At 37.5% G+C, this 27553-nt stretch overlaps 1 protein-coding gene across 1 annotated transcript; it reads left to right on the top strand.

Moving 5' to 3' along the window:
- The first annotated feature begins 213 nt into the window (after positions 1-213).
- Positions 214-26810, top strand: LOC139936683 (neuronal membrane glycoprotein M6-a-like). Its single transcript, XM_071931549.1, has 8 exons — positions 214-297; positions 5922-6119; positions 13711-13870; positions 15384-15543; positions 16762-16915; positions 18205-18278; positions 20101-20166; positions 21922-26810. The coding sequence occupies exons 2-8, from the start codon at positions 6116-6118 to the stop codon at positions 22198-22200; spliced, it is 897 nt and encodes a 298-aa protein (XP_071787650.1). The 5' UTR covers positions 214-297; positions 5922-6115; the 3' UTR covers positions 22201-26810.
- The last annotated feature ends 743 nt before the right edge of the window (positions 26811-27553 follow it).

Genomic DNA, 27553 nt, shown 5'->3' with positions numbered 1-27553 from the left:
CAGGAACTCCGTTTTAAATTGAGCAGAGGATTAAAGTTCATGAGTCAACGAATCGACCCCCCCCCCCCCCCACCTCTGTAAAAAGCTGTGAGACTTCTTGATTTTTAATGTCGAAGTGAATAAACGCGGCTCTCATCCAGCGCCCAACCAAGCAGCGGCGACTGTCAAACATTATTTTGGTAGAGCGCCACCAAGTGGCAACAATCGTTCAATGTTTACGATCAGACTGGCGGTGTCAAATTTCAGCACGACTTGCTACAGAAGTCATCAGAAATCGCCTTTTCCTAGTCGAACACGGTGAGTTTTGGTTCTTTTATATAGCTCTATGGTATAGTAAAATCACTGGCATCATGATGTTGTATTCAAGCTTGATCAGGATAATTTTTGAGTAGTCTTAATAATGATGACCTACTTATTTACCGACAGAAGATGTGTGTGACTGTAAAATGTAACAGTGACTGTCCCTCTCGTCTCTGTGCGAGTTTTTCTTATGACTTGCATCATGGAGGTAGAATTAGGCATGCAGTTAATTTATAACAAAATGTTTTTTCTTTGAATGGCCGAATTTTTACTGCACTTTGAGTTGATTCTGGAACTAGGGAACTATTTACTGGTGAATTGATTTAATCAGATCACTCCAGAACTTAGGGCCAATTAGGCTGTACTCCCCCGCTTCTGCCCTACCTACGTCAAAGCATCGTCAAAGCATCACGGTCCAATTTCATGGCTCTGCTTACCAACAAATTCTGCGCTCGTGAGCACCATTCTTCAATTTAAACCTACAGTCTACACTCAGTGTCAGTCATCAGGGTGACAAACTTCTTCGATAGCTAAGTAAGCAAAGAATGCATACAGAAACGTGGAGCACGCATGCACCCAAAATAATCCCTGCTCACGCGTGAAATATGCTTCACGTAGGCATGGATTTTCTGTTTCTGTATGTGCCCATTCATTATGTACATTAGGCACTGAAAATGGGTCCTGGACTAGCCCAGGTTGGACTCCTCCGTGGCAGGCAACGCGACGGAGTCCAGGGTAAAAAGGTCCCGTACCATTGCGAACAAATTTCACCCTGTTTAAGCTATTTCTACCTAACTCGGGAGTCTGAACTTTTACTCAATGTTCCTTGTAGTAGTTGGAACTCCAAGCCCGCATTATTTAAAATTGTTGAATTGTCTTGGTGTTAATATTTTGTGAAAAGAAAATTGAAATTGACGTTTTCCACTCACACTTTCTTGCGCCCATGCTTGCAACTGATCATTGGCGGCCTACTATATGCAGCCAAATCACCTTCAACTTGCGTCAACCAAACACATAGTCAGCGAGCAATTTACACAAAGTGCAGAACTATGCGATACCGAGCATTGACGTCTTGTGGGAGTGAGTTGTTATCACAACGTTATAACAACTAACCCAGGTGTTATTCAGGGACCAAGAGTCAAGTGCTAAGCAGGATTTGTTGCGGCTAAGCACTTTAATTATAATTTATTATAAGAGTTTTGTGCGATTCCCACAAAATGATCAACTGTGCATTACACCAAGATTGTATTTTAATAACAATTGACTAAAAGTACTGAACAATTAAAGACAATGTACACTATTGGTAATTGTCAAAGACTAGTCTTCTCACTTGGGATATCTAAACATAATATGCATAAAATAACAAACCTGTGAAAATTTGAGCTCAATTGGTCGTCGAAGTTGCGAGATAATGATGAAATAAAAAACACCCTTGTCACACGGAGTTGTGTGCTTTCAGATGCTAGATTTCAAGTCCTCAAATTCTAAATCTAAGGTCTCGAAATCAAATTCGTGGAAAATTACTCCTTTCTCGAAAACTTCGTCACTTCAGAGGGAGCCGTTTCTCACAATGTTTTATATTATCAACCTCTCCCCATTACTCTTTACCAAGTGAGGTTTTATGCGGATAATTATTTTGAGTAATTACCAATAGTGTCCACTGCCTTTAAACACTAACAAGAATATTGTGTGTAAATAGGAAGGTAAAATGGTCCCGATCCCTGGTGTGTTTTAGTTGTATTGTTTCAGCAGAACTATTAGACTTGGTTCCAAGTCTTTGATCAGGGCTTTTTGGTCCTCCTGATAGCCGCTACAAACAGGGCCCTCTTGGGATCAACCTTTGTCATTTAGTCTTAGATTGCGAGTTAGGGTGCATGATAGCTTATAATGAGGGGGCGTTTTTCGTGTCTGAGCTGCAGAAGAATAAACGCGATCTAAGACTTGAATCAAGTCTAGAACTATAATACGCCTATCTTAATATATGCATGAGGTACGTCACAATGCTAATGTACGTCATTTATGCTAATAAATATTTTCAGTAATTACCAATAGTGTCCACTGCCTTTAAATACCTCAAATTTCACACAATAAACCCAGAATGGAAACATTTTGTGCTTACAACTTTGAAAATGTCAAGATGATTTATTAATTTTGTCAATCATTTCAAGTGGCTAGTTCAGAACCCAGTTTGCAAAAGGTCATGAGTAGCCTTCTTGTGATTTCAACAGCCTCCATAAAGTAGGCACTGCGAGTACCACACTCAAAGCTTTTGCCTCCCTGTGCAGACACTGAACAAATTGTAACCTTATTCCAAAACTCAAAACTAAACAAACTTTTTTTATTGCAGCAAGGTTCTAATATATGTCCTAATGTTGTAAACACAGACTTGTTTTTTTATACAAACAAACAATATTTTACATTCGTGACAAGCCTGTGTAAGGGGTTTATGTATATAGACGATGTGACCTATGTTTACATTTAAACTGGCTCTGTTGAAAAAACACTGTATACGTCATGTTTCGCCTGGCAAAAAGACATGTCGTCATGGTAAAATTGCATACACTTTCTAGGTGGCTGCCAAAACAGGTTTTGCCCGGTGGTATGCGTGCGAATCATGAGGTCACATCGTCTAGATACAGTACTTTTTTAAACACTACATTAAACTTACTCGGTTTAAAGATAATGATGGTAGAAAGCTTCCCTTAAAATATTACTTGCTGAGGTGCTGTAGCTTTTTGAAAACGGGTTAAACAAATAATGTCATGAAAATAATTTTCGTCTCAGTCTGTCAGTGAGGCCAAAATTATTTTGCATGTAAAACGCATTAATCAGTTTATGGTATACTGATGTATGGTAAAATACCATAACTTGTTAAACGTTTTTACATGCTAAAACTGAGACTAAACTAATTTTTGCGACATTGTTTTACTCATTTCTCAAAAACTACAGCACCTCAGAAAGTAAAATTTTGAGGGAAGTTTTCTACTATCATTATCTTCAAACTTTTTAAGCTTAATGATAAATCTGTGGACACTGTGTTAAGAGCACCCAGAATATTATGGAAGGATGCAAAAATACCTAGTTGACTGCTCACTGATTAAGAAGTTTATTTTTGAACCATTATTATTTGTGAAATATTTCCCTCTAAAATGAAGTTATACTCTAGAAACTATTTTCACTTTGTTTGACCTGACTCATACTGAGGGAGACACAGGTTGAAATCAGTTTTATGGTGCACTCATTTCTTTTAGATTAGACACCTCATGAAAGTGGGGGAACAAAATCAAGTCTCTAACATGTCTAACCTCTAAATAAAATGGTTGGAATCAGTGAGTTTATTTGATTGGGTAATTTTATTTGAAACATGACGTCATCAGACATGAGAACAAAAATTTGGTCTGTTTATTTTAAAGGGAATTTTTTTGCCAGTTAAAAAGTCAAGAAGAGTTTCCCACTTTCATAAAAGCTCTATAAATTATGGCGTTTGGAAGATGAGTTTAACCATGGAGCCCCTTAAATATCAATTGTATTTTGCCAAGGTGACCTTGCTGGCAGTTAAAGATGCTATGTCAGATTTTTTGCCGATTTGACCCCAAAATTTTGATTTAAAATTCAATGGGTATTTTGATGGGGGTCGAGAAAGTTACAAGCTTTCATTTGAGCCATTGCTCGAAAAAGTCCGCCAATTATTAGTAGCAGTGAAATAAAGTGCTCAAAATTAGTTTTTGTCGGATCCTGACAACATATCACGTGACCAATTCTTATGTGTTATATAAGAAACGTTGTAAACTTTTGTCATGGTTCCTGACCATTAAAAGTAAAAGTTAAACTTTTTTTTGTTAGAGCAGGTGATACTCTTTGAAATACCATTCACTCAAAAAAATCTATTTTTTAATGTTTGGGGCCAAAAATCTGACATAGCATCTTTAAAATGTGACGATTGTCTTTGTACTGGTAGATCTTTCATGACAATTCCAAGTAGTATCCCTGGATTGTGAATCACCTTTGTAAAACGTTGACTTGGAGCAGCAGCAGTTGGTCCACATTGGATCAGCTGAAATTGTGTTGGTTTAAACTAACTGATCACCAAACAAACAATACAATGCTCTAACACTTGTGTTTAAAGTTAATTAAAGTGGCAAGCAAACAACCAAATGCCAAGCATGCCAGGTCACTCCTTCCCTTGAAAGCCCGGTCAGAATTAATCAACTCATTTAATTATAGAATGCAGTAGACTCTGTCGGCCATTTTTAATTACAGCAAGCCGAACCTCTCATTAGAAGGATCACACGTTTCACCTCGGAGGTAGGATTTCTACCTCCATGGTCACACGTTGTGATGTAAGGATTGCAGAAACACGGATTTAATAAAGTCGTGATTAAAGGCAGTGGACACTATTGGTAATTACTCAAAATAATTATTAGCATAAAACCTTACTTGGTGACAAGTAATGGGGAGAGGTTGATAGTATAAAAAATTGTGAGACATGGCTCCCTCGGAAGTGCCATAGTTTTCAAAAAAAGAAGTAGTTTTCCACGAATTTGATTTAGAGACCTCAGATTTAGAATTTAAGGTCTCAAAATCAACCATCTAAACGCACACAACTTCGTGTGACAACGGTTATTTTTCTTTCATTACTACAGTATCAACGACCAATTGAGCTCAAATTTTCACAGGTTTGTTATTTTATGCATATGTTGAGATACACCAAGTGAGAAGGCGACCAACCTCTTTGACAACTACCAATAGTGTCCGGGTCTTTAACTCACATATGTTTTTTGTGTGTTCACAACACTGTGAAATTAACTTTGCATGTGAGGAGGGGGGGGGGCTGTCAATCTTAGTTACTGGTCGAGACAGCATCAAATGGAGATTTGATGTTGTTATTGCTAAGAGACTGTTAGTATGAGACCAGTGGATTTATAACTGCAGTGCTCATTGGTATTCGGGTATTTTGGCAGGTGGGGGGTAAATTGTAAACAAACATGCAGTGACATTTGAGTATACTATTCCACTGTCATTGAAATTCATTTTTTATTTTTATTTATTTGGTCAATATGTTTTTGTCATTATTCATGTTATTATTACATAGCTTGGTCTATCAATTAATATATTAATATTGTTTTTGTTTTTTTTGCTTGGGGTGTTTGTTTGTTTGTTGGGGAGAATGTGTGTTGGCTAGATGGTTTTTAATTAATTTATTTGTTTGTTTTTGCATAATTAATATCAGGGTTTTTTACAATTTTTTTTGTGGGGGACATTGTACCAGGAGAAACCAATTTACAAGTTAGGTATTTGACAAGTCATTTGCAGGAAACCCATAGATAATCCTCCTTAATGGTTTCCTCCGAGAGTTCAATTTCAAAACAACTCATTAATTAATTAAAAGTTCATCCATTGCACTGAACAGAAAAATAGAACCTAGTAATTCAAACAAGAATTATAAACTGTTGACTCAACATTGTGGGATTACATTCGATCCTATCAGAAAACCTGTCCATACGATAATACGATAAATACCAGTGAAACCCACAGCCATTTCTCTGCAATGAAAGAACAATGCAGTTCTTTATTCAGCCAGTGTTACTGATAGGTGTTGTGTTTGTTTGTGTGTTTTGTAGCTCCTCGTCACCCAGCTTTGTGTGCAGTTCCAAAGATCACTTCCAGGTTCGGGAACACCCATGTTATAATCAGCATGATCGTCGTTGTCGGAATAGAACCTGAGAGGGACTAAAGCAAGAAGCAGGGTAGCGGCAAAGCCAGCGGAGAAATATCATTCACTTAATTTCTGAAGGATTTACAGAAATTAACCAGCATGGGTGAGTAATTTATTTTATTAATAATATGATGGGCGGTGTATTTGTTGAAATTTGTTTGTGATTGGACAGCCTTTTAGGGGTGGATTTCACAAAAAGTTAAGACTAGTCTTATCTTGAGTTAGGACGACTTACTAAATTAGGAAAGGGGAACTTTTGAAGGGGCACCAAGGCCCAGGCTAGGGGCAACACGGGGCCCGTGGCCTCCATGGGCTGCGTATAAATCTAGGCCTGAGTATTGGTACACATTTTGTTTTAGTGTCCATTTTGAAAACCATTGATATATGCAGTTATCACTGTGTTAATTAAGTTTTAAAAACAAGTCATTGATGAATAAAAAGTGTTTGGGTTTGTCCTATAATAGGCTTATAAGATCTGCAAAGAGATACTCTAATATTTATCTGATTTGTTCATTTTGAAAGTGTACCCATATGGTTGTGGCTGTGTTGATACCTTACACAATTTAGTATAAGTATAAGCTACTGTACGTGATATTCTCTGATAACCTGCATATAGTCTAAATGATAATTGTTATACATGTACATACCCTTTATATAGAGTTTATGAGCCTGTATTGTGTAGTACATGTATTAGTGATAAAACAGAATCAACGATCACGTTCAACAATAAGTCATAAATCGTCATCTCAGTGCTATAAGGTCATAAACTGCAAATTCCATATGCGCAATGATCAAAAGGTCATAAAAATGAAAAATGCATTCAATTTGAAAAACAAAAGTTGAAAATCAAGATATAATTGTATTAATGTACAATATGAACCACCCCAATTCATTAGAGATAGTCAATACATGGTGTTAACGCAAACCTTTCCATAATTATAGAATATGAATGTTTCTTTTTGCTAAACAAATACTTTGGAGACCAGCTTGAACAAAAAAAAACATTTACTAGGAACTTCATAATAATATGCAAAAGCAATTTCACGAAACCCAAAACAAATTGCACTAACGACCTTAGTCCTAATAGGAGCAAAATGCACATAATTAGACTGACCTGGCAGTTAACTAGTAATATAAGATGACTGATTGAACAGTTACAAAATTATGCAGAAATTTACACACAAAAAAAACCGTTTATAAATTATTCAAGTGTAGAGGTACACTTCTGTTACTGTGCATGAATTAGCAATTTATTTTGGAACCTCTGGGGTTGTATTGTTGGTGTCCAGCATATATTGACGAGACTGTCCACTCTTTTAGAGTATTCAATTGAAAGGCACCGCAGAAAACAAACAAAAAAACGCTGCACAAAAATGAGTGGGGTTGACAATTTCCTTCATATTTTTTGCATATTTGCAGGTCTGACATTTGTACCTTGTGGGGGGGGGTGTCTCATTTTTGTCGTTGATGATTGATTCAAATTGGATCATATCCAAGTGTTTTATGACTTCGTACAACTATTTGAGGGTTCCTAGTTTCTACTCCAGTCCTGGGCCCAATTTCATAGAGCTGCTAAGCACAACAATTTGCTAAGCATGACATTTCTTCCTTGATGAAAACAGGATTACCAATCAAATTTCCACATGATATTCAGGATAAGCAAACATCAGCTGAATACCAGTAACAAACAATATGCAACAAATGGAAATTTGGTTGGTAATCCTGTTTTTATCACTTGAGGAAGAAATTCCATGCTAAGCAAATTTTCATGCTTAGCAGCTCTATGAAATTGGGCCCTGATACTTCACAAGGGCAATAGAGGCACACTGCCCAGCAGATAGTTGGCAATTTCTCCATTGAAGTGCCCCTTTAAACGCAGTGGACACTATCGGTAATTACTCAAAATAATAAGCACAAAACCTTACTTGGTAACGAGTATGGGGAGCTGTTGATAGTATAAAACATTGTGAGAAACGGCTCCCTGTGAAGTGACATAGTTTTCCAGAAAGAGGTAATCCTCCACAAATTTTATTTCGAGACCTCAGATTTAGAACTTGAGGTCTCAAAATCAAGTATCTGAAAGCATACAACTTCATGTGACAAGGGTGTTTTTTCTTTCATTATTATATCACTTCGATGACCAATTGAGCTCAAATTTTCACAGGTTTGTTACTTCATGCATATGTTGAGATACATCAAGTGAGAAGACCGATCTTTGACATCAATATTACCAATAGTGTCCACTGTCTTCAAAGGAAGGGTAAACTTGGAATGGTTATTTGTCAAAGACAAGTATCCTCACTTGGTGTATTCCAACATACACGTATGGATAAACTAAGGTGGATGTTCATATTTTGGCTCAATTTTTCATCAAAGTTTCAAGAAAATAATGAAAGTAAAACCACCCAAAGTTTGTTGCACATAATTGTGTGCTTTCAGATGCCTGCAGAAGGCTTCATGCCTGAAGTCTTTCTCAGATTCAAATTGACTTTGTTGGTGAAAAATTACAGTTTCTCTAAAACTATATTACCTCAAAGTAAATTGTTGAGCAATTATCAACAGCTCTTCAGTGTTATTTACAAAAATTGTACATTTTTATGGTCATCAATTTTTTGGAATAATTGACAACGTTGTACCCTCCCTTTAAAACCAACTGATAATTACCACATGCTATGTGTCAAGAGTGAAGTAATAGGGTTCCCATTCCAATCAGCTGTTATAATCCGAGGATCCTGTCTGAATTAGCGGCTACTGGCTATGGCTGTATCTAAGTGTGTTGCTAAGGGCAGCCTATGCTTTAAAGCCATTGGACACTTTCGGTAAACAGTATTATCAAAGGCCCACACTTCGTGTATCACAACTTATATAAAATAACAAACCTGTGAAAATTTAGGCTCAATCGGTCATCGGAGTCGGGAGAAAAAAATGGGAAAACCCACCCTTGTTTCCGCACGTTTCGCAGTGTCATGACATGTGTTTTAAAATGAATCCGTAATTCTCCATAACGAGAATTGATATTGTTTTAATGTTTTCTCAAAAAGTGAAGCATTTCATGGAATAATATTTCAAGAGTAAGTCTTTCACCATTACCTTCTGTAAACCCTGTAAGTTATTTGTAAAGTGAACCTTTATTTTTTTATTCTGTACGGAAAGTGTCCAATGGCTTTAATGTATTAATCACGGCGATGCAGCCGTAGCCATATCTATAGCCACCTATTGGAACACAGCCTGAGCGATTATTTCTTATAAGTTTTCATAGATGTTAAAAATTTAAAGGTCATGGGTTTGAATCTCACCCAAGTAATAATATGCCTCAGATGATTTTTGTTCACAGAATTCAAGAAAGTACTGAGTATACAGAGCTTATATTTATCAACAATGAGGGAAAAAACAATACTACTCTGGCAAGTCAGCTGTTAACTAAAAACACAGTTTTGCAGAAATACATTTACAAACATCCCTCAAATCCACTTCAAAAATAAATAAATCCGACACAGCCTATGCTAATTTGAGCATTTTGTTGTTTTTTTAATTGGTACATGTATGTATTTTCTTTCTGAATTGTAAAATGCACAATACCAGTCATATACTATGAATTAAAGTTAATTAATCATGAGGGCTTGAAGTGTTTGTTTTACGGCCGGCATGGTTGTGATAAGTGTCCCTTGTGTGAACGAGCGAGATCTTTTAACGAGGATGGCAAACAAACACATGGGACACACCCAGTTTGTAAAGAACATATAAAACAAGTCAGCTGCTTTTACGGCATGGCATGAAATAAGGCTGCAGCGCATAATTAAAACACAGGTGTGATATTGCATCCTTGTGTCAAAGGCATTGAACACGTTTGGTAATTGTCAAAGACCAGTGTCCTCACTTGGTGTATCCCATCATAAGCATAAAATAACAAGCCTGTGACAATTTGAGCTCAATTGGTCATCGAAGTTGCCAGAAAATGATGAAAGAAAAAACACCCTTGTTGGATGAATTTGTCACGTACTTTCAGATAGGAATAAGGACTTCTAGCTAGAAGTCTTTTATTATTTTAGTGAGAAATTACCTCCTTCTCAAAAACCGCGTTACTTCAGAGGGAGTCGTTTCCCACAATGTTTTAACAGCTCTCCAATGCTCGTTACCAAGTCAGTTTTTAAGTTAATATTTGTTTTGAGTATAAAAAAAAAACAATGTGTACCTTCCCTTTAACAATGTTTGTGAGAGAGGCAGGTATGCTTATTTGAATCAGGAAATACAATTGACTATTTTGATCTTGATGGAAAAGTGCCTTTTAAACTATTATTTATACATTTGAATTGTAAAATGTTTGTTTCTTATCAGACAGGGGCATCCCCAGGATTGTCCAAAACTGTGGGGGGGGGGGCTTTCTGGACCCAAACTTTTGAAGTTTGGTCTAAATGCAAGTCCTCGGAAAATCCCTACTATCCAATCTGGGTCATTCTATGGTTGTTATCTTGAAGATTTTTGTGAATTTGATCTGAAGTAAAAAACAAAAATAAGAATACACAAATGTGTCTTTGTTTGCATTTCGGCTGCATTTTGGTTTATTAATTGGCTGATAGTTTATATGCATGGGAAGAATGATACAGGAGTTTTACAAAGGGGCTCTGAGGTGCAATCTAGAAAAAATAAATTCAAATGTATTTTTAAATTGTTTTATTATAGGGCTATTTGTTTTATTTTGTATGAAAAAAAACCAATCTATTCATTTTATTATACAGCCTCAAAGAAAGAAAAATGTTGCGAGACTGAGTGTAAAGAAAGTTTAGAATGGGTCTCATAATTAAAAACACAGCTGTTTATCCTGTTGATTGACAATAATGAGCATTTTCATTCACCGTAGGGTTGTATGATAAAGCACTATAGACAGATAGAAGAACCCAGCCGTCGATTTCACAAAGAGTTAGGACTCGTCTTATCTTGAGTTAGGACGAGTAACTCGAGTAACTTAAAATTAATCTTAAGGTCTGCATGCTACAATGCAGGGTTGGGACTCGTCCTAAGTCCTAAGGTTAGTCTTAAGTTGGGAAGAGTTTTGTGAAAATCAACGGCAGTTCCATTATTAAGGTTTGAATTTGCCTGAAGGAAGATTTTTCTCCTATTTTATACACTGATTAACGATTCCTTGTGCTAGGAAATTGCATTATTAATGTCTACTAGTGCTTGGCGAATAGTGAAATTTTGTTATTCGGATACCGCTGGCCAACTATCCGAAATTAACCGGATATTCGAATAGTTTTTTTGCCACTAGAGGGCGCTGTTCGTTTGTGAATGAGATCTTATGGGCGGATTGATATTAGTTTAAGACAGTGTCACTCGGGTTCATTCATAAAAATGACCGGATCTAATTTAAAGATGGCGATTTGCTTTTTCTTTTGATCGTGATTGACTCTACGTGAAGGAAAACTTTTGTAATCTTTGAACAAGTTACGTCAGAAATGTCATTGTTTTAACTCTTCACGGAGGTGAGCATAGTTAAATACTTAATTTCTGCTGTTTTATGCTGTCTTAATAGAAGTTTCATAAGGATTCAGACAAAACATTCATATCAGTTGTGCTTGACGTCCGCGGATATTCGGATAGTTAAAGAATATCCGGTTACTCGTTGTAATTACAGAATTATCCGGTTTGTAAATACATGTAGGTATTCGCGCCCTATGGAGATATCCGGTTAAGAAAAAAAAGGCATTCGCGGTTACGGATAGGAAAACCTATTCGCCATTAATCGGATATTCGAATAATTCGCCCAGGCCTAATGTCTACACCAATTAACAATGTAAGTCGGCCCTTGTTCTAAATAAAATGTTCCTGTATTTTTGTAAGGACCGATTATTGTTCATGCTCAATGAACAATGTATGAATTTTATTTCAGGAAAATCGTTATGTGAAATTATTACAACTATACACACAATTGATCAGATATCGTCGGTGTTAATCACATGCAGTCATAACAGAAGATGTTGTTATGCTCCATGTCATGTATATCAGTTTGGCTAATTTATTTTGAATCCCCTTGGGTCATTTTCTACAGTTAACCAATATAACAGAGCCATTATGATGCAGTTGTGTGTGTGATGAATACGATATCATCAAATCGCTAATGGATTTTATTTTACATAAAAAAATTATTATCTAGATGTACACATCTAAGGGCCTATGGCGAGGGATTGAGCCAGAAGCAGTCGGTCCCATGTGTTGTGTAATGCATGTAAAAGAACCCAATGCTAAAAATACCAAATGACACTCCTGAACATGCTGAAGTGTTAGTTTTCTCTCTTGTGTGGAATGTGCTCTACTCTTTTCACTTAAAAAGCAAACTTTGAAAAAACAATCCTTACTTGATAATAAAATTTGTTGATAATTTTTGTAAGAATTTAAAGGAAAATTTTATTCTTTGCCACAATGGTGTTCAGAGAGTAATTTGATCACCAGTTTCTGAGCTAAGTTTATGCACTGTGTATTGAGACTTCCCCTCAGATTGGATTTGAACCCGAGACCATCCACATTCAGGGGTCTTAATTACCACTAGCCCGCTAGCCCGGGACTACCAGATTTACAGCCGGGCTACTCATTTTCCCAGTTTGATAGCCCGACGGGCAAGTGGAAAATTAATGCAAAAACCATCATCACAAACAATAAAGGACTGTGCTATGGTGTATAGTAAAGTTTGAGCTGTGACGCGAGACATAATGTGTCTTTCAGGCTACCAAAATCACATCAGGGCTACTAAAAATTCTTGGTTACTAGCCCTGCTGACTACCATGAAAATACACTTAATTTCGACCCCTGACATTAGACATCTACTCTGGAGATTGGGAACATAGTTTTCTATTCTTTTCAAGGTTTCCTCATTTAAAACCAATCATCCTTTTAATGAATTTTTAATGAATAGAGACCAATTTAAGAACTTACTTCTTGGTAGTGCAGTTATTAACAACCCTATTAGTTAAAGTAGTAGTCCCAGCCAATTCTATACCTTCTGCCAAAGTAGTAGTTAAAAAGCAGGATAGTAATTTTCAGAACTTAGCTAGTCTCCCGAAAAAACCTTAAAGCCAGTGGACACTTTTGGTAATTGTCAACGACTAGCCTTCACAGTTGAGTGTATCTCACCATATGCATAAAAATAACAAACCTGTGAAAATTTGAGCTCATTCAGTCGTCGAACTTGCGAGATAATAATGAAAAAAAAAAACACCCTTGTCACACAAAGTTGTGTGCGTTAAGACGGTTGATTTCGAGACCTCAAGTTCTAAACTTGAGGTCTCAAAATCAAATTCATGGAAAATTTCTTCTTTCTCGAAAATCACGGCACTTCAGAGGGAGCCGTTTCCCACAATGTTTATACCATCAACCTCTCCCCATTACTCGTCACCAAGAAAGGTTTTATGTTAATAATTATTTTGAGTAACTACCAATAGTGTCCACTGCCTTTAAAAACCAGGACAGTAATTTTCAGAACTTTGAAGTCTCCTGAAAACTCCTTAAAATCTACTCAGCGGTGAATAATATATAAAAAGAACAAAAAGAAATAAATATCTAAAGAACAAATTTATCCCGGGTTGGATTCAAACCCATAACTTTTGCAATTTTAGAGCAGTGTCATACCAACTAGACCACCGAGATTGCTCAGTGAATTTTTGATTTTAACATTTTTATTATTTTTTATTTATTTTGTCCAGGTTGTTGTGGGTCAGCAAGGTATATTCCTTATGGGTCAATAGTGGCCTCTATTCTGGTGTATCTTGGAGCTGGTTTATTCTGTGGATCGTGTCTCACGGCACTCAACAGCACTGAAGAGATGTTTGCTTTGACGGGTATCGCTAAACTTGCCACACCCATGTAAGAAACTCTCTATTAGGAACAAAAATTATGAAATTGGACTGTTTTCCTTATGAGACGTGATCTTCAGTTTGCTATTTCAGTTAGCAAAATGAAAGGAAAACAGCGCAATTTTAAGGCTTTTTTGTGTGGATCACTAGGCCCTATTCTACTTAAAAAACATCTTTCTAACCATTTGCATTTCATTACAAACAGTTTCAAACACATTTCATTGACCAACTCGCCCGATCAGAGGCAACGCGTCCCTCATATTATCACTAACCGATTACAAGGTGCTGTTGTGCAATCTGCAGCCAACCATACCAGAAAACTCAACAGGCAAACCCCTTCTCCTAACAATAAGTGTACTGTTTTTTTGTTTATGTGCATTACAAAATACGCAGGACCGATGGCTTTACATCCTGTCCGAAGGACGAATCACAAATGGCTGTGTTGCGTTGTTTGTTTGTTTTCAAGACTGATCGATCCATTCAAGGGAACTCGGCAAACTCCCACAAAAGGGATATTAAAAAACACCAAGCTAGCAACAGCCAATCCTTCATACAAACATTGAATTATCGTCTTTGATTATGAACATTACACAAATCAAGAAATTGTGGTTCATTAACTAGACGAAAATATTTATTCTGGTCATTGTGAAATCAGCGGTTAGCGAAAGGACACAAGTGTCGTGACTTGGACTTGAACCAAGGCTCCGCTGATCAGAAACACCAGAGCTTGAGCTCAGTTCACTTGAACGCTCAGCCATGTCACGCCACAAAACACAACGAAATATTATAGGTCTCATTTTAGCTACAAGACTTGTTGTCTTGTGAAAACTCTTTTCAGTTAATACGGAAGAATTTGTATCACTGTACCACAATGAAAGTTAGCCTACGAGATTGAGCAAGACACTTCACTATAGTTGCTTCTCTCCACCTAGGGGTTAATTGGTAATAATAATAATAACAATAATATTGAGGTTGTTATATAGCGCTTTTTCACTCCCTACGGGTGTCTCAAAGCGCTTCACTGGACCTTAATTCACTCCTTAAACCATCTCAGCTCCCTGGGGAGCATACAGCCTCGTGCAACAAATATAAGCTACTCGGCTAAATCAATCACAAGAACCATCTCTGTCCTCATAGGTACCCATTTACCCCTGGGTGGAGAGAAGCAATAACAGTTATGTGTCTTGCTCAGGGACACAAGTGTCACGACCGGGATTCGAACTCACACTCTGCTGAACAGAATCAGCAGAGCTTGAATTCGGAGTTCTTAACCGCTCGGCCACGACACCTGTGAGGGCAGAGATGGTTCTTGTGATTGGTTTAGCTGAGTAGCGCATATATTGCGCACAGGCTGTGTACTCCCCAGGGGTAATAATGTTGGAAGCGCTTTGAGACACCCCTCGAGCGCTATAAACAAAAACGGTCTTTTATTATTATTATTTTTGTAAAATAATGTAACAAACCAGATAAGAACCAGCTTTTCAGCATTTTACATCTTTTCTTTTCTTTGTTATGCTCTCCAGAATTGACTACCTTAAACTGACTGTCTACGTGTTAACACCAGTAATGGTTTTCTTTGCGTTGCTGTACGTTTTGTTTGGCTACCTATCGACCAAACAAAGTAAAATTCAAGTTTACGACAACAGGAGCGTGTGCTGCGGAGGAATGGGCTGTACCAGCCTGGTAGGTATAGAGTCAAATACTGTTTTTTGTTTGGGAACTTGTGGAGACACCAGCTTCACTGGGTGCATGGGGTGTAGGTTTTAGAGGAACGGTAACATTATCTCCTTTCCAGCCGATTACACTTTTGCATCAAGCCCTGTTTATATTTCCTGTGAATGCGAAGCAAATTTGACGTGAATTTGACATCACAAGTATGTTTTCGCTGCATACATTTCGCAAAAGTTGAGCACAGCTCAACCCCTGCGAATTATTTGCATTCGCAGGAAGTACGAACTGAGCTTGAAGCAGCCTTTTGTTTTTCAACCAACAGACTCCTTTCAGAGCTTACTACTTCTTCCTGAAAGTGTTGAAAACATCGTGAACCTGAAATTATTCAAGTTATTTTCTCCACTAACCAAACTTTGGGTGTCCTAACAGCTCAAACTATCCTGTTTCTTAAGCACTGACTTTCAAGTGGGACAAATACGTTCTCCTTATTATCAAGTACATATCTTTCCTTTCCTATTTTGCATTCTGTCACTAAAACAAATTTACTATGGGGAATACTAACCGCTTAGATTATGTGCCTGATTACGTCAGGCCTAAAAGCAATGCAGACAACCAGAACAGCTGTGTGCATTATGTAAGTGTTCTGTATTAAAACATAAAATTTGTTTTTCAAGGTGACGGTATACATGTAGCCACAAAAGCCAGGTTCACACTAATTGATAAGCCGATTCCCGGAAATAAAAAAAACAGTAAATTTTCTGGGGTATTTTAAACCCACCATCAGCCCATGTTTGTTTTACACTTGATGCAGTATATTTGAGAAAAATTGACAAAATAGTGCATGTCTATCCCCCTCGAGCCTGTGAGGTGAGTGACCAGAAGAGGGGACATAGGTGTAACAATATCTGTGTTTATACCCGCTAACAGAGGGCGCTGTTTACAGTGTGATTAAAACATGGCTTCTCATAAGTAGTTCTCTGCTACGTGGCTCTACTTTAGATATAACCCCAGCTAGGTCAAAGAAGAACCCCGATCTTTAAATAATAGGTCCCTCTCTTAATCAATCAAAGTGCCTTAGAAGAATTAAAGGTGCACTATTTACCTCATTGCCAGTTTGAGATTCTTCTTAATCCTCCATGATTGAAAGTGTAGTATTTTGGTCTAGTTAGCCTAACCCTCTTCAACTCTACTAAGCTACTAACACCCTCTCTCTCTGTATCTATACTCTAGGCTCTTTATGTTGCGTACATCGTGACTTTCATATGGCTTGTTGTAGGTGGTGCATCTGCCATACCAGTTATCTTTACTTACATGGTCAGCCAGTACACAATGACATTGAGTACCCCTATTAATGGCACTGTCTGCGTGAGTTTGGAACAGTACGGTAGGTTGTTTTCACACTAATTTATGCAATTTTAATGCAGCTTTCAAAGTTACTCAAAGTTTCAAAAACTAACTTTTTTAAAGATGTATTTCCTTAATAGTACATTTCGTCTTTGACCGCCATATTTGATGATAAACAATGGCAAAGTGCACGCGTGCTGCGCATAACTCTCAGCCAATGATAGCCTTTCACCAGGGTTTCACGTGTGCAGGTTTCATCAAAGATGGTGGTTAGTGACATCATGTGCAATCCATCTATTCATAGTTTTGTTGCTTTCCATTGGTTAAGTAACTATTGAATGTTATTCCGAATTGTTATTTTCTCTCATACGCCCCAACTTGATAATCGTCCCAACTATAGTTGGGACTGGTCCCAACTTGAGTGTTAAAGTTGGGGCGTCCCAACTATAGTTGGGACAGTAATGCAGGGTACCAGTGCGTTGCAGGGTACCAGGGTTGTTTTCTGCTGCATGCTGTGTGGTGGTGGTTGACGTGTGTGCACAGCCTCGTGGTGTGAGCTAGTCTTCAAATCAAGTTGTTAATTGTTTAGCAATCGAGTTGGTAATTGTTTAGCAGTGTAGTTTAAGGGACGGTACTTTTGTGGCTGGAGCGTGGCGTTGCGTAGTAGAAGGGTTTGTTGAATGGGTAAATTAAGTATTCTCAAGAAATTCTTAATATAGTTTTATGTTGAAAATTACAGTGTTACAGTTTGAGCCTACTTGTACAAATAGAGATGAACTTGTGGGCATCAAACAAATAAACATGCCTAGGGGCCAATACAATGAACAAGCGAAGTCAAGTTATTACTACAGTTGGGACTGGGGGTCCCAACTAGAGTAACGACTGTCCTAACTGTACCAATGACTGCCCTAACTATAGTTGAGACCATCTCTACCAAATAAAATGTACTGTTGAGCTCTATGTGAACTCCCAACTACAGTTGGGACGCCCCAACTTAAACACTCAAGTTGGGACCAGTCCCAACTATAGTTGGGACGATTATCAAGTTGGGACGGAACAGATTATGTGCACGTAGAGTTTTGTTAATATTGTCTTTGGTTCTCTTTGCCTGGAACATCTAATAATAGTAACAATAATAATATCGAAGTATAGCGCCTGTATCTACCAACACTGAAGATTGATATGGTGCATTACAAAGGCCTTTTATTATTATTCTTATTATTATTTATGTAAGATTTGAAACTTTGCTCGGTGGGATTACTTAATAGCTTGATTCACTAGAGAAACTTTCAGACTTTTAAAATATATTTGTTTCCTTTTTCCTTGCAGGCTTTGTGAATTTACCAAGTGATACAAACAACACAGATATCTGCGGAGTTAATTTAAAAACCTTTGGAGAAAGAGTGAGTTTGGTGTACAGTTAATAGTGTAGTCTTAATGGCAGTGGACACTATTGGTAATTACTCAAAAGAATTTGCATAAAACCTTAACTGGTAACAACGGGGAGCTGTATAAAACATTGTGAGAAACGGCTCCCTCTGAAGTAACATAATTTTCTAGAAAAATTAACTTTCCCACATTTGATTTCGAGACCTCACATTTAGAATTTGAGGTCTCAAAATCAAGCATTTGAAAGCACACAACTTCGTGTGACAAGATTGAGCTCAAATTTTCACAGGTTGTTATCTTATGCATATGTTGAGATACACCAAGTGAGAAGACTGGTCTTTGACAATTACCAATAGTGTCAAGTGGGCAGTGGCTTTAATTTTCAGTCTTGTTCCTTTGTGAGGTAATTTTAAAAGTATGGATCCACTGTCACAGGCAGCTATATTTGAATATTGTCTGGTACAATGACTTGCTCTAAAATGCAATTGCCCACTTAAATTTTTATTTCTTAGACGAGAAATAGTTGCTTGGTCACATGGTTTGGGCAAGCTTTTGCGTAGATATGGCAGAGAACACCAACGCACACCAATAAGCCATTTGCGAGTTAGATTTGAATATCTGGTACATCGACTCGCTTTAATTGTCCCAAGTCACCGCTTACATTTGAATTCCTCGTCAGACTATAGAGACAGTTGCTACTTATGCCAAATGGTTTGGAGCAAGGTTTTGTATAGCAACTTTCAGATGAGCAGACCCTGGTACCATTGTGCCATACACATCCATTCTGAATCAGGTATAATGTTCACCATCTCTTACATAACTAAGCAAACTCTTGCCCCTAATCATGTGACATAGCAACTGTCTCGATAGTCTTTGGAATTTAAATTTAAGTGGTAATTTGTGATCAAGCACGTCACTGTACCATACAATATTCAAATCTATTTCGCAAAATGGCTTATTCTGAGTGATTGTGTGTGGCACAATGGTACAAACTGGAGAAAGTTGAACAAAATGCTTGTCACAAACCTTTTGACCACCAACTAAAAATTACAGGTTAAACTGACACAGGGGTGCATTTTGGCGGTTTCGACAACATCTGTTTCGATCACTATCCAGTGGTTAACTGATGGCAAGTTCAATCGAAACAGGTATTGGTTATAATGCACCCCATGATGGGAGTTCCAATGTAGCAGTATGAGGGGAAAAGCTAAGAGAATATCTCATAGTAATGGCCTTTGGACAGTAAAATGATGAGAATATGTGGCAAAACATGTATGATAATACTCTTCCCGTCAAGGAAACTTGACAAACCCCCACCATGCCCACAGGGGATATAAACACCAGGCTGGCAACAGCCAATCTCTTTCATACAAACATTGGTTTAAAATCTATTATTATGAATTGCACAAATCAATAAATTGTGATTCTGTAACAAGACAACATTATAAGTTATCATACAAGCGCGAATGGAATACGGAAAAATGTACCGCTTCTGCGTCCCATATCCTGCAAGGCCGAATGCCGAGTTGGATACAGGATGCAGACGCTCTATATTTTCCATATTTCCACGAGCGCGCGTGTGATAACGAAGTTATCTTCAAGCAAACTTGGCGCGTAACCATAGAACACACAAGACGCAGGTAGTGATGTTAGCTGTGCAATATAGGTTTTATCACCACTCCATTCTGCGAATCTGATTGGAAGATTAGCGCATACTCTGAAGATAAAACTTATAGATGTCGTAAAATCATTGGTTTAGCTTGGGAGGATTGGAACCCACAACCTTGTGATTGCAAGTCCTGCAGTTTAACCAATTGTCTTTCTCCTTGTTAACAGGCTGGTGAGGCTTTCCTGATGTTCGTCTTACAGCTTGGAGGATGTTTGCTGATCATACTAGGATTGGTAAGTAGTTTTCAAACAATAATTTTGTTTAAATTATTCTTCTTCTCGGTTTTACCAATTAAAACATTCATGTGTGTTAGCACTGTATACTCCCCCAAGCTCTGTAAAAACAAATCACAGGCACATTTTGGTGGGGTTCAAACCCACGACCTTTGCAATTCTAAACCAACTAGTCCACCGAGTTTGCCCGGTAGCTAGAGGCAGTTTGAATCCAATATTTAAGCAGCGGGTACCGCAATGATTTAATAAATGGAAATTTGCATAGGGAATAAAGACAGATTATTCTTTATCCCCCATGCAAATTTTCATGTAATAGTTTTCAAGTTCATAGAGATGCTTAAGCACAACGAGTAGCTAAGCACCAAAAACAAAACTATGCTTGTACTAGAATGAAGTTACCAGTTAAGTATTATGTCACATGTAGGATCTGTAGGGTCCTTCTTATTTTTACTTAGCAGAAAATTTTGTAAGCGTTATTTTTTCCTTGAGCAGCTCTATGAAATTGGGCTCTGTTAAACCAGACCTTGACATACAATTGGAACAACATGTTTTGTCTTTCCTGATGACTTTGCCCTAGCTGGGAAGGCCTCCTTTCAATACCAGCCCCCCCCCCTGTCCCCCCCCCTGTCCCCCCCCCCCATCCCCTTCTCTCTCCCTTCATCAGCAAAAGTTTCTATGTATTTCTGAATGGTATTCCCATCCAATTTCTTGAATATCTTTGATCTTTTTGTTATCCTCCGTCTTTTTATTTTACTTTTAGTTTGTGCTATATACATTTGGGATTCACTGTTTTAGTTTAAAGGCAGTGAACACTATTTATAAATAGTCAAAATAATTATTAGCATAAAACCTTACTCTGTAACAAATAATGGGGAGAGGTTGATAGTATACAAATATTGACTGCTTCGAGTGCTATGGTTAAAACTATGACTCCCGAGGTGATCCCCGGAGCGTTCTATTTTCCCGAGGCGAAGCCGAGGGAAAATAGAACGCTACGGGGATCACCGAGGGAGTCATAGTTTTTAACCATTGCACGAGTAAAAGCAGTCAATATTTGTTTTATAACACCCCAAACATTTCTGAATACTGTACTATTATTATTAAGTTACAGACCTGAATGCTACAATCTACGGACGACGCGAATACAGATTGCAAAACACTTTTACTGTGCTGCATGTAGTGTCGTGCAATCCGAAATGGTTACAGACTATTAATTTATCATCCTCGCACACACAACGGACGTCTGGGTACTGCACGCCGTGTGCTAGTCTTCGGACTAGCGCATGGCAAACCGACGCACTATCACACGGCCGTCGTCTAGCAAAACTAAGACATGTCATGTGACGCGCTCTAAACCAATGAGCAGGCAGAATACTTGCAAGGGGTGTTATAATATAAAATAGTGTGAGAATTGGCTCCCTCTGAAATGACATAGTTTTTGAGAAAGAAGTAATTTTCCATGAATTTGATTTCGAGACCTCAGATTTAGAATTTGAGGTCACAAAATCAAGCATCCGAATGCACACAACTTCGTGTGACAAGGGTGTTTTATCTTTCATTATTATCTCGCAACTTCGACGACCAATTGAGCTCAAATTTTCACAGGTTTGTTATTTTTATGAATATGTTGAGATACACCAAGTGAGGAGATTGGTATTTGACAATTACCGATAGTGTCCACTGCCTTTAAGACATTTAAAAAATGTGTCAAACCGTTTGCTAAATCTTAGTTGATTATAATGTACTTTTCTGCAGATTCACTTCATGATGTGTCTGAGTGCCAACTGGGGTCACCTGAAAGACGGTCTCAAGAGACAAGACTATGAGACCCGAAGACGGCTTGAGGAGGAGGAACTTAATGAAATGGGTCCAAGCTCAGTAGCGAGGGGGCCCCGCGCTAAGGTCTACGACTCCAACATGTCCCAGCATTCCTACAATCCCAACTTGCCCCCTATCGGTGGGTTTGGGGAGCCTGCCAGGCACCCCTCACAGCCAACGATGTCAACAGAGCGGCTGGTGAACGATTATTACTAAGGAAATAAAAAAGTGGCTACGAGTTCTTTAAAAATCGTTTAAAACCGGCATGGTCATGGCCATGCGATAAAGAGCCCACCACCACCTTACAAGGTTTTAAACAGCCGCATTAGATCGAGTTGCTACTCATTTGTTTCCAATTCATAAAAGCCCTTTGGTTTAAAAAAGCGATAAAATGTTACAAGTAGGCCTGTAGACAAGCTGTGACAATCTTTTGTGAGTGATTTTTCGAGGTTTGTACATTATTGTGTACAAATATATTACGCGCGGGTACTGATAGCTATGTACTGCGTCTGCATACAAGTAAAATGGCCTAAATAAGCTTGCACTCCAAACACGCAAATCCAGCCGGTCTTAAGAAACTCCTGCTATGTCTTTATCAACCGTTTAAACACCCCCACGTGACGTGCTCTCCACCAACAGGAATAGGGAATCTGTCTGGGGTATTTATGAATAACAAATAACATCTGTATTAAAGAAGCTACATAGTGATGGATTGAACTCAATATGGCTTGCTAGATTGCAGTACATGTAGTTCTACGTTTAATATACATGCAAGTAAACAAAACTTAATGTTTGGGCAGGAAGTTAGGGTTTGTTTAGAAGTGGTTTCTGTGACAGCCTTTCACCTCGCTTAACCCCAGATTATCCTCAAACTGTTCGCCGCAAATGTCATAATTAGATCTCCAGTCATCCTAGACTTAAGTCGTTAAATGTCTGTCGCAATTAAATCGTCGTGAGAGCGATTGGGCAAATGTTTTACCATTACAAACATATTTTGTTCTTTTTTTCATGGTGCTTCCAACACAAAACAGCTTGGTGCTTTATTGAAAAGCAATGATTTCAATTTTATATGAAAAAGAAAGGACCACCTTTAGCAGAGTTCAGGGATGGGGATTTCCCTCTTTTATATTCTCTCAAAAACCTGGCACTTGCGTCAATGTTCGTCACGTTTCACTAATTACCCTCACAAATAAATTTTTTGTGCATATTCAAACAATGGGACCTGAATTTGTTTCCTTTCACGCGTTAAAGCAATACGTGGGACGAAAGTGGTCCCAAAAAAATATTTTAAGAAGCGCGAGACTTGCATGTTTTTTTGAGTGCACAGACTGATGCACATAACGTGATTGACCCTTGCCCTCGCACAATGGAACACACCGCAACGTAGTTCTCAATAATGCGCACCAGTAGTAGGATATAATCTCACCCAAGCACTGGACAAAAAATATCCCCCCCCCCCTCTCTTACAGCCCCCTCTCTTTGTGTACTTGTGACTGTGGTTTATTTGCTGGGCGGTTTCTACGTCGACACTTAACTATTTTTTTCTATATTTTGGCCAAGTGTGGTATATACGCCAGGCGGTTTATAATCCGAAAATTACGATAACCAGCCAAAATGCTATGTAATGTACATGTATATACTTATTTTAATTGGTTCCAAGCAAACGTTTGACTATGATATACAAGTTTGCAAAAGATGGTTACCATCTCTCGTAACGACAAATACTGTGGACAATTATTTTATATTAATGTGTACTTTGATTAGCGTTAGATGATTTTTTGTACAAAGAGAACTCAAGTTGAGGCTTTAAACTTATTTCAGAATAGAGATTTTTGTAATAAACTGTTATGCCTTGAAGTGTTTACAGTAAAAACTTTTAATTTTATTTAATCAGTCAAATATTTTGATTTCATCCTTTACAACTTCACGTGCGGGTTTTGAAACCTGCAACAGTCGAAGCGTAATATTGACTGTTATGAAAGAACAGTTTGTAAGCAACTTTCAATGTAGGAGTAGAGGCATTGCATGATGATGAGGTATCAGTCTCTTGACGATGACTAGAGCAAGGTAGTCGAAACGTTAAGATCAATTCAAAACTGACTCCGCGGCAGTACAGTTAATCACGATCCTATAGACGATATGACCTCTGACCTCACACGAAAACCATAACATGATTCGCGCGCATACCGCCGGGCAAAACCTTTGTGGTTTGGCAGCCAGCTAGAAAGTGTACGCAATCTTACTTTGACTACGCAACACAGTGCCCGGCGAAATATGACGAATGTAGTGTTTTGTCAACAGAGGGCGGTTTGAATGTAAACATAGGTCACATCGTCTATAAGCTAAAGTAGTAGTCCAAGACTATTTCTATAACTTTCAATGTGTTCACAAATTATCCACAAGCCTAGATTAATTGTTGGTACATTGAGGTGTAGCGTAGACAAATAATAATAATAACAATAATAATAACAGGTATTTAGAAACGCTCCCCATAGAAAACTAGATCACAGCGCTTACAGAAACTGAAAATGCACAATAAAACAACAAAAGCTACATACACAATGTTTGAAAAGCATGAGAAAAGCATGAGAAAAAGAAAAAAGCTTAAACAGGAAAGAGATGTGTTTTCAGAAGTTTTTTGAAGTGGTCAGTGGATTTAGCGGCTTTAATAAAACAAAGCTTCGAGCAGGCCTCAAAAACAACTCACAGCATTCACAGCAATCACTGTGATGCCCTATGATTTTGCTTAAAGGCAGAGGACACTATTGGTAATTACTCAAAATAATTATTAGTACAAAACCTTTCTTGGTGATGAGTAATGGGGAGAGGTTGATGGTATAAAACATTGTGAGAAACAGCTCCCTCTGAAGTGGAGTTGTTTTCGAGAAAGAAGTAATTTTCCATGAATTTGATTTCGAGACCTCAGGTTTAGAACTTGAGGTCTCGAAATCAACCATCTAAACACACACAACTTCGTGTGAAAAGGGTGTTTTTTCTTTCATTATTATCTCGCAAGTTCGATGACCGATTGAGATCAAATTTTCACAGGTTTTTTATTTTATACACATGTTGAGATACACCAACTGTAAAGGCTAGTCTTTGACAATTACCAATAGTGTCCACTGCCTTTAAGTGCCCTGCCCAGGGTTCCTGTACACAACCTCATAGAGGGTGCCAGAGGCAAATTGGTGTACCCCCTTCAAGAGCGAAGTTTAAAGCCATTGGACATTTTCGGAACAGAAAAAAAAAAAAAAGGTTCACAGGTTTACAAATAACTTACAGGGTTTACAGAAGGTAATGGTGAAAGACTTCTCTTGAAATATTATTCAATGAAATGCTTTACTTTTTGAGAAAACATTAAAGCAACATTAATTCTCGATATCGAGATTTACGGATTTATTTTAAACACATGTCATGACATGGCAAAACATGCGGAAACAAGGGTGGGTTTTCCCGTTATTTTCTCCCGACTGAGTCTAAATTTTCACAGGTTTGTTATTTTATATATAAGTTGTGATACACGAAGTGTGGGCCTTGGACAATACTGGTTACCGAAAGTGTCCAATGGCTTTAAGGCCTGTACAATATTTGAAGGCACTGGGGTCGATTTCATAAACAATCATGTGTTTTGCAATGCAAAAATACAAATTATGTAAAAGTAATATTTAATTGCATAAATATTGTGTTACGACACAAATCATTTTTTGGTGCTTTTTGAAAATAATAGAAAAATAATTTTTAATATCATCATCAGCAATATTTATATTTGTACAGCTTATTAACTTGGACAATGTTAGGTGCACGTGTATAAAATTATTAACTCACTAAAGTTAAATCTGAGAATATTTTTGTCAGCATCTGTTTAAAGGAACATTGCAGAATTGGTTTTGCTAGCAAAAAAGTTGCTGGCAGTGTAAGCACTTTATGCAATGCACCATAACTGACAAGCCTGTAAAAGTTTGAGACTGGGTCACAAGAGAATAGTGAAAAACCAATTACAAATTTTGCATTGCATCCATGCCAAAACAAATATGAATAAAACGCTCACTGAGCGATAAACTCGAAACGCGACATTAGATTATTTATTTCTCATCAAATATGAAATTTCAGACAGAACTGTTTCAAGGGATGTTTTCGACTATCATCATCATCAGACCGTTTAAGTTTCATGTAAATCTGTGATCTTCACAACTTTTGTTTCATACCAATTCTGGAACGTTACTTTAAAATTTACACTGATGCTTTTTTAGCTAAGCACCACCTAATTATGCTTAGCAGCCAAACTACCTTGTCACATGTACAATATTGTGATTGGTATGTATCCTGCTCATTTCTGCTAAGCATTAAAACTGCTAAGCAATAATTTTGGCATAAGCAGCTCTATGAAATTGTGCCCTGTGAATCGTACATTTGGCTAAAGTGAGGGAAAAGCATCAACCCTTGTACTTTTTATCTTGAAAGGTCTTGTTGTGTGCATGTTGTGTGCTAATTTTTCTTGATTAAAAACCATTTTTGTTGTTAATTTCCCAATTTTATATCAAATAATAACTCTATAGAGAATATTTTACGTTTTTGCTAATTGCTGTGATGTGTTATTTAATTATTGTGTCAAGTATTAATTGTATATTAATGTATTTCAAATTTTTCATAAAAACTTGAATGAATTGTAAACATTGATTACTGAAATGACAACTCATGTTATTCGTTAAAACAACATTAATGTTGGTCATTTCTCTTTAAACTAACGGTTATTTATCTTGATTTTTTTGCTATTGTAGAATTGTTCTATCAGGAACAATTCATGAAAATAAATCACCTTGAAAATATTAGTTTGTATCCTCAAGTTTCACTGTACCTAGGACGTGAGTGTTTTAAAGGGAAGGTACACATTTGGTAATTGTCAAAGACCAGTCTTCTCACTTGGTGTATCCCATCATAACCATAAAATAACAAACCTGTGAAAATTTGGGCTCAATTGGTCATCACAGTTGTGAGGAAATGATGGAAGTAAAAACACCCTTGTTTGACGAATTTGTGTGCTTTCAGATAAGAATAAAAGACTCCTAGCTAGAAGTCTTTTATTATTTTTAAAATAGTGAGAAGTAGTGAGAAATCAACTCTTTCTCAAAAACTACGTTACTTAGAGGCAGTCGTTTCCCACAATGTTTTATGTTATCAACAGCTCCCCAATTCTCTTTACTAAGTCAGTTTTTAAGTTATTATTTGTTTTGAGGAATTACCAAACGTGTACCTTCCCTTTAAGCTGTATTTAGTGTCGGACAATAGTCATAATGTGACACCAAGCCAAGCCAAGCCAAGCAGAAACTTCTCTGACATTCAAAGTGATTTTTTTTCACGCCCATACACAGTCTTTGACAAATTTTCCGCCCAGTCAAATTTTGGTCTACATCTGCTTCACACAACGATTAAAGACAGAGGACACTATTGGTAATTGTCAAAGACCAGTCTTCTCACTTAAGTGTATCTCGACATATGCATAAAATAACCCTGTGAAAATTTGAGCTCAATTGGTTGTCAAAGTTGCGAGATAATAATGAAAGAAAAAACA

Source organism: Asterias amurensis, chromosome 4 (genome assembly GCF_032118995.1).
Source record: "Asterias amurensis chromosome 4, ASM3211899v1".
Lineage (NCBI taxonomy): Eukaryota > Metazoa > Echinodermata > Asteroidea > Forcipulatida > Asteriidae > Asterias > Asterias amurensis.
The sequence above is the reverse complement of the archived record's forward strand: the minus strand, read 5'-3'. Positions and strand labels throughout refer to the sequence as shown.

Coding starts and splice junctions, on each gene's coding strand:
- LOC139936683 (XM_071931549.1), top strand. Junction 16,916..18,204: donor CGTGAGTTTGGAACAGTACG/GTAGGTTGTTTT, acceptor TTTTCCTTGCAG/GCTTTGTGAATTTACCAAGT. Junction 18,279..20,100: donor TAAAAACCTTTGGAGAAAGA/GTGAGTTTGGTG, acceptor CCTTGTTAACAG/GCTGGTGAGGCTTTCCTGAT.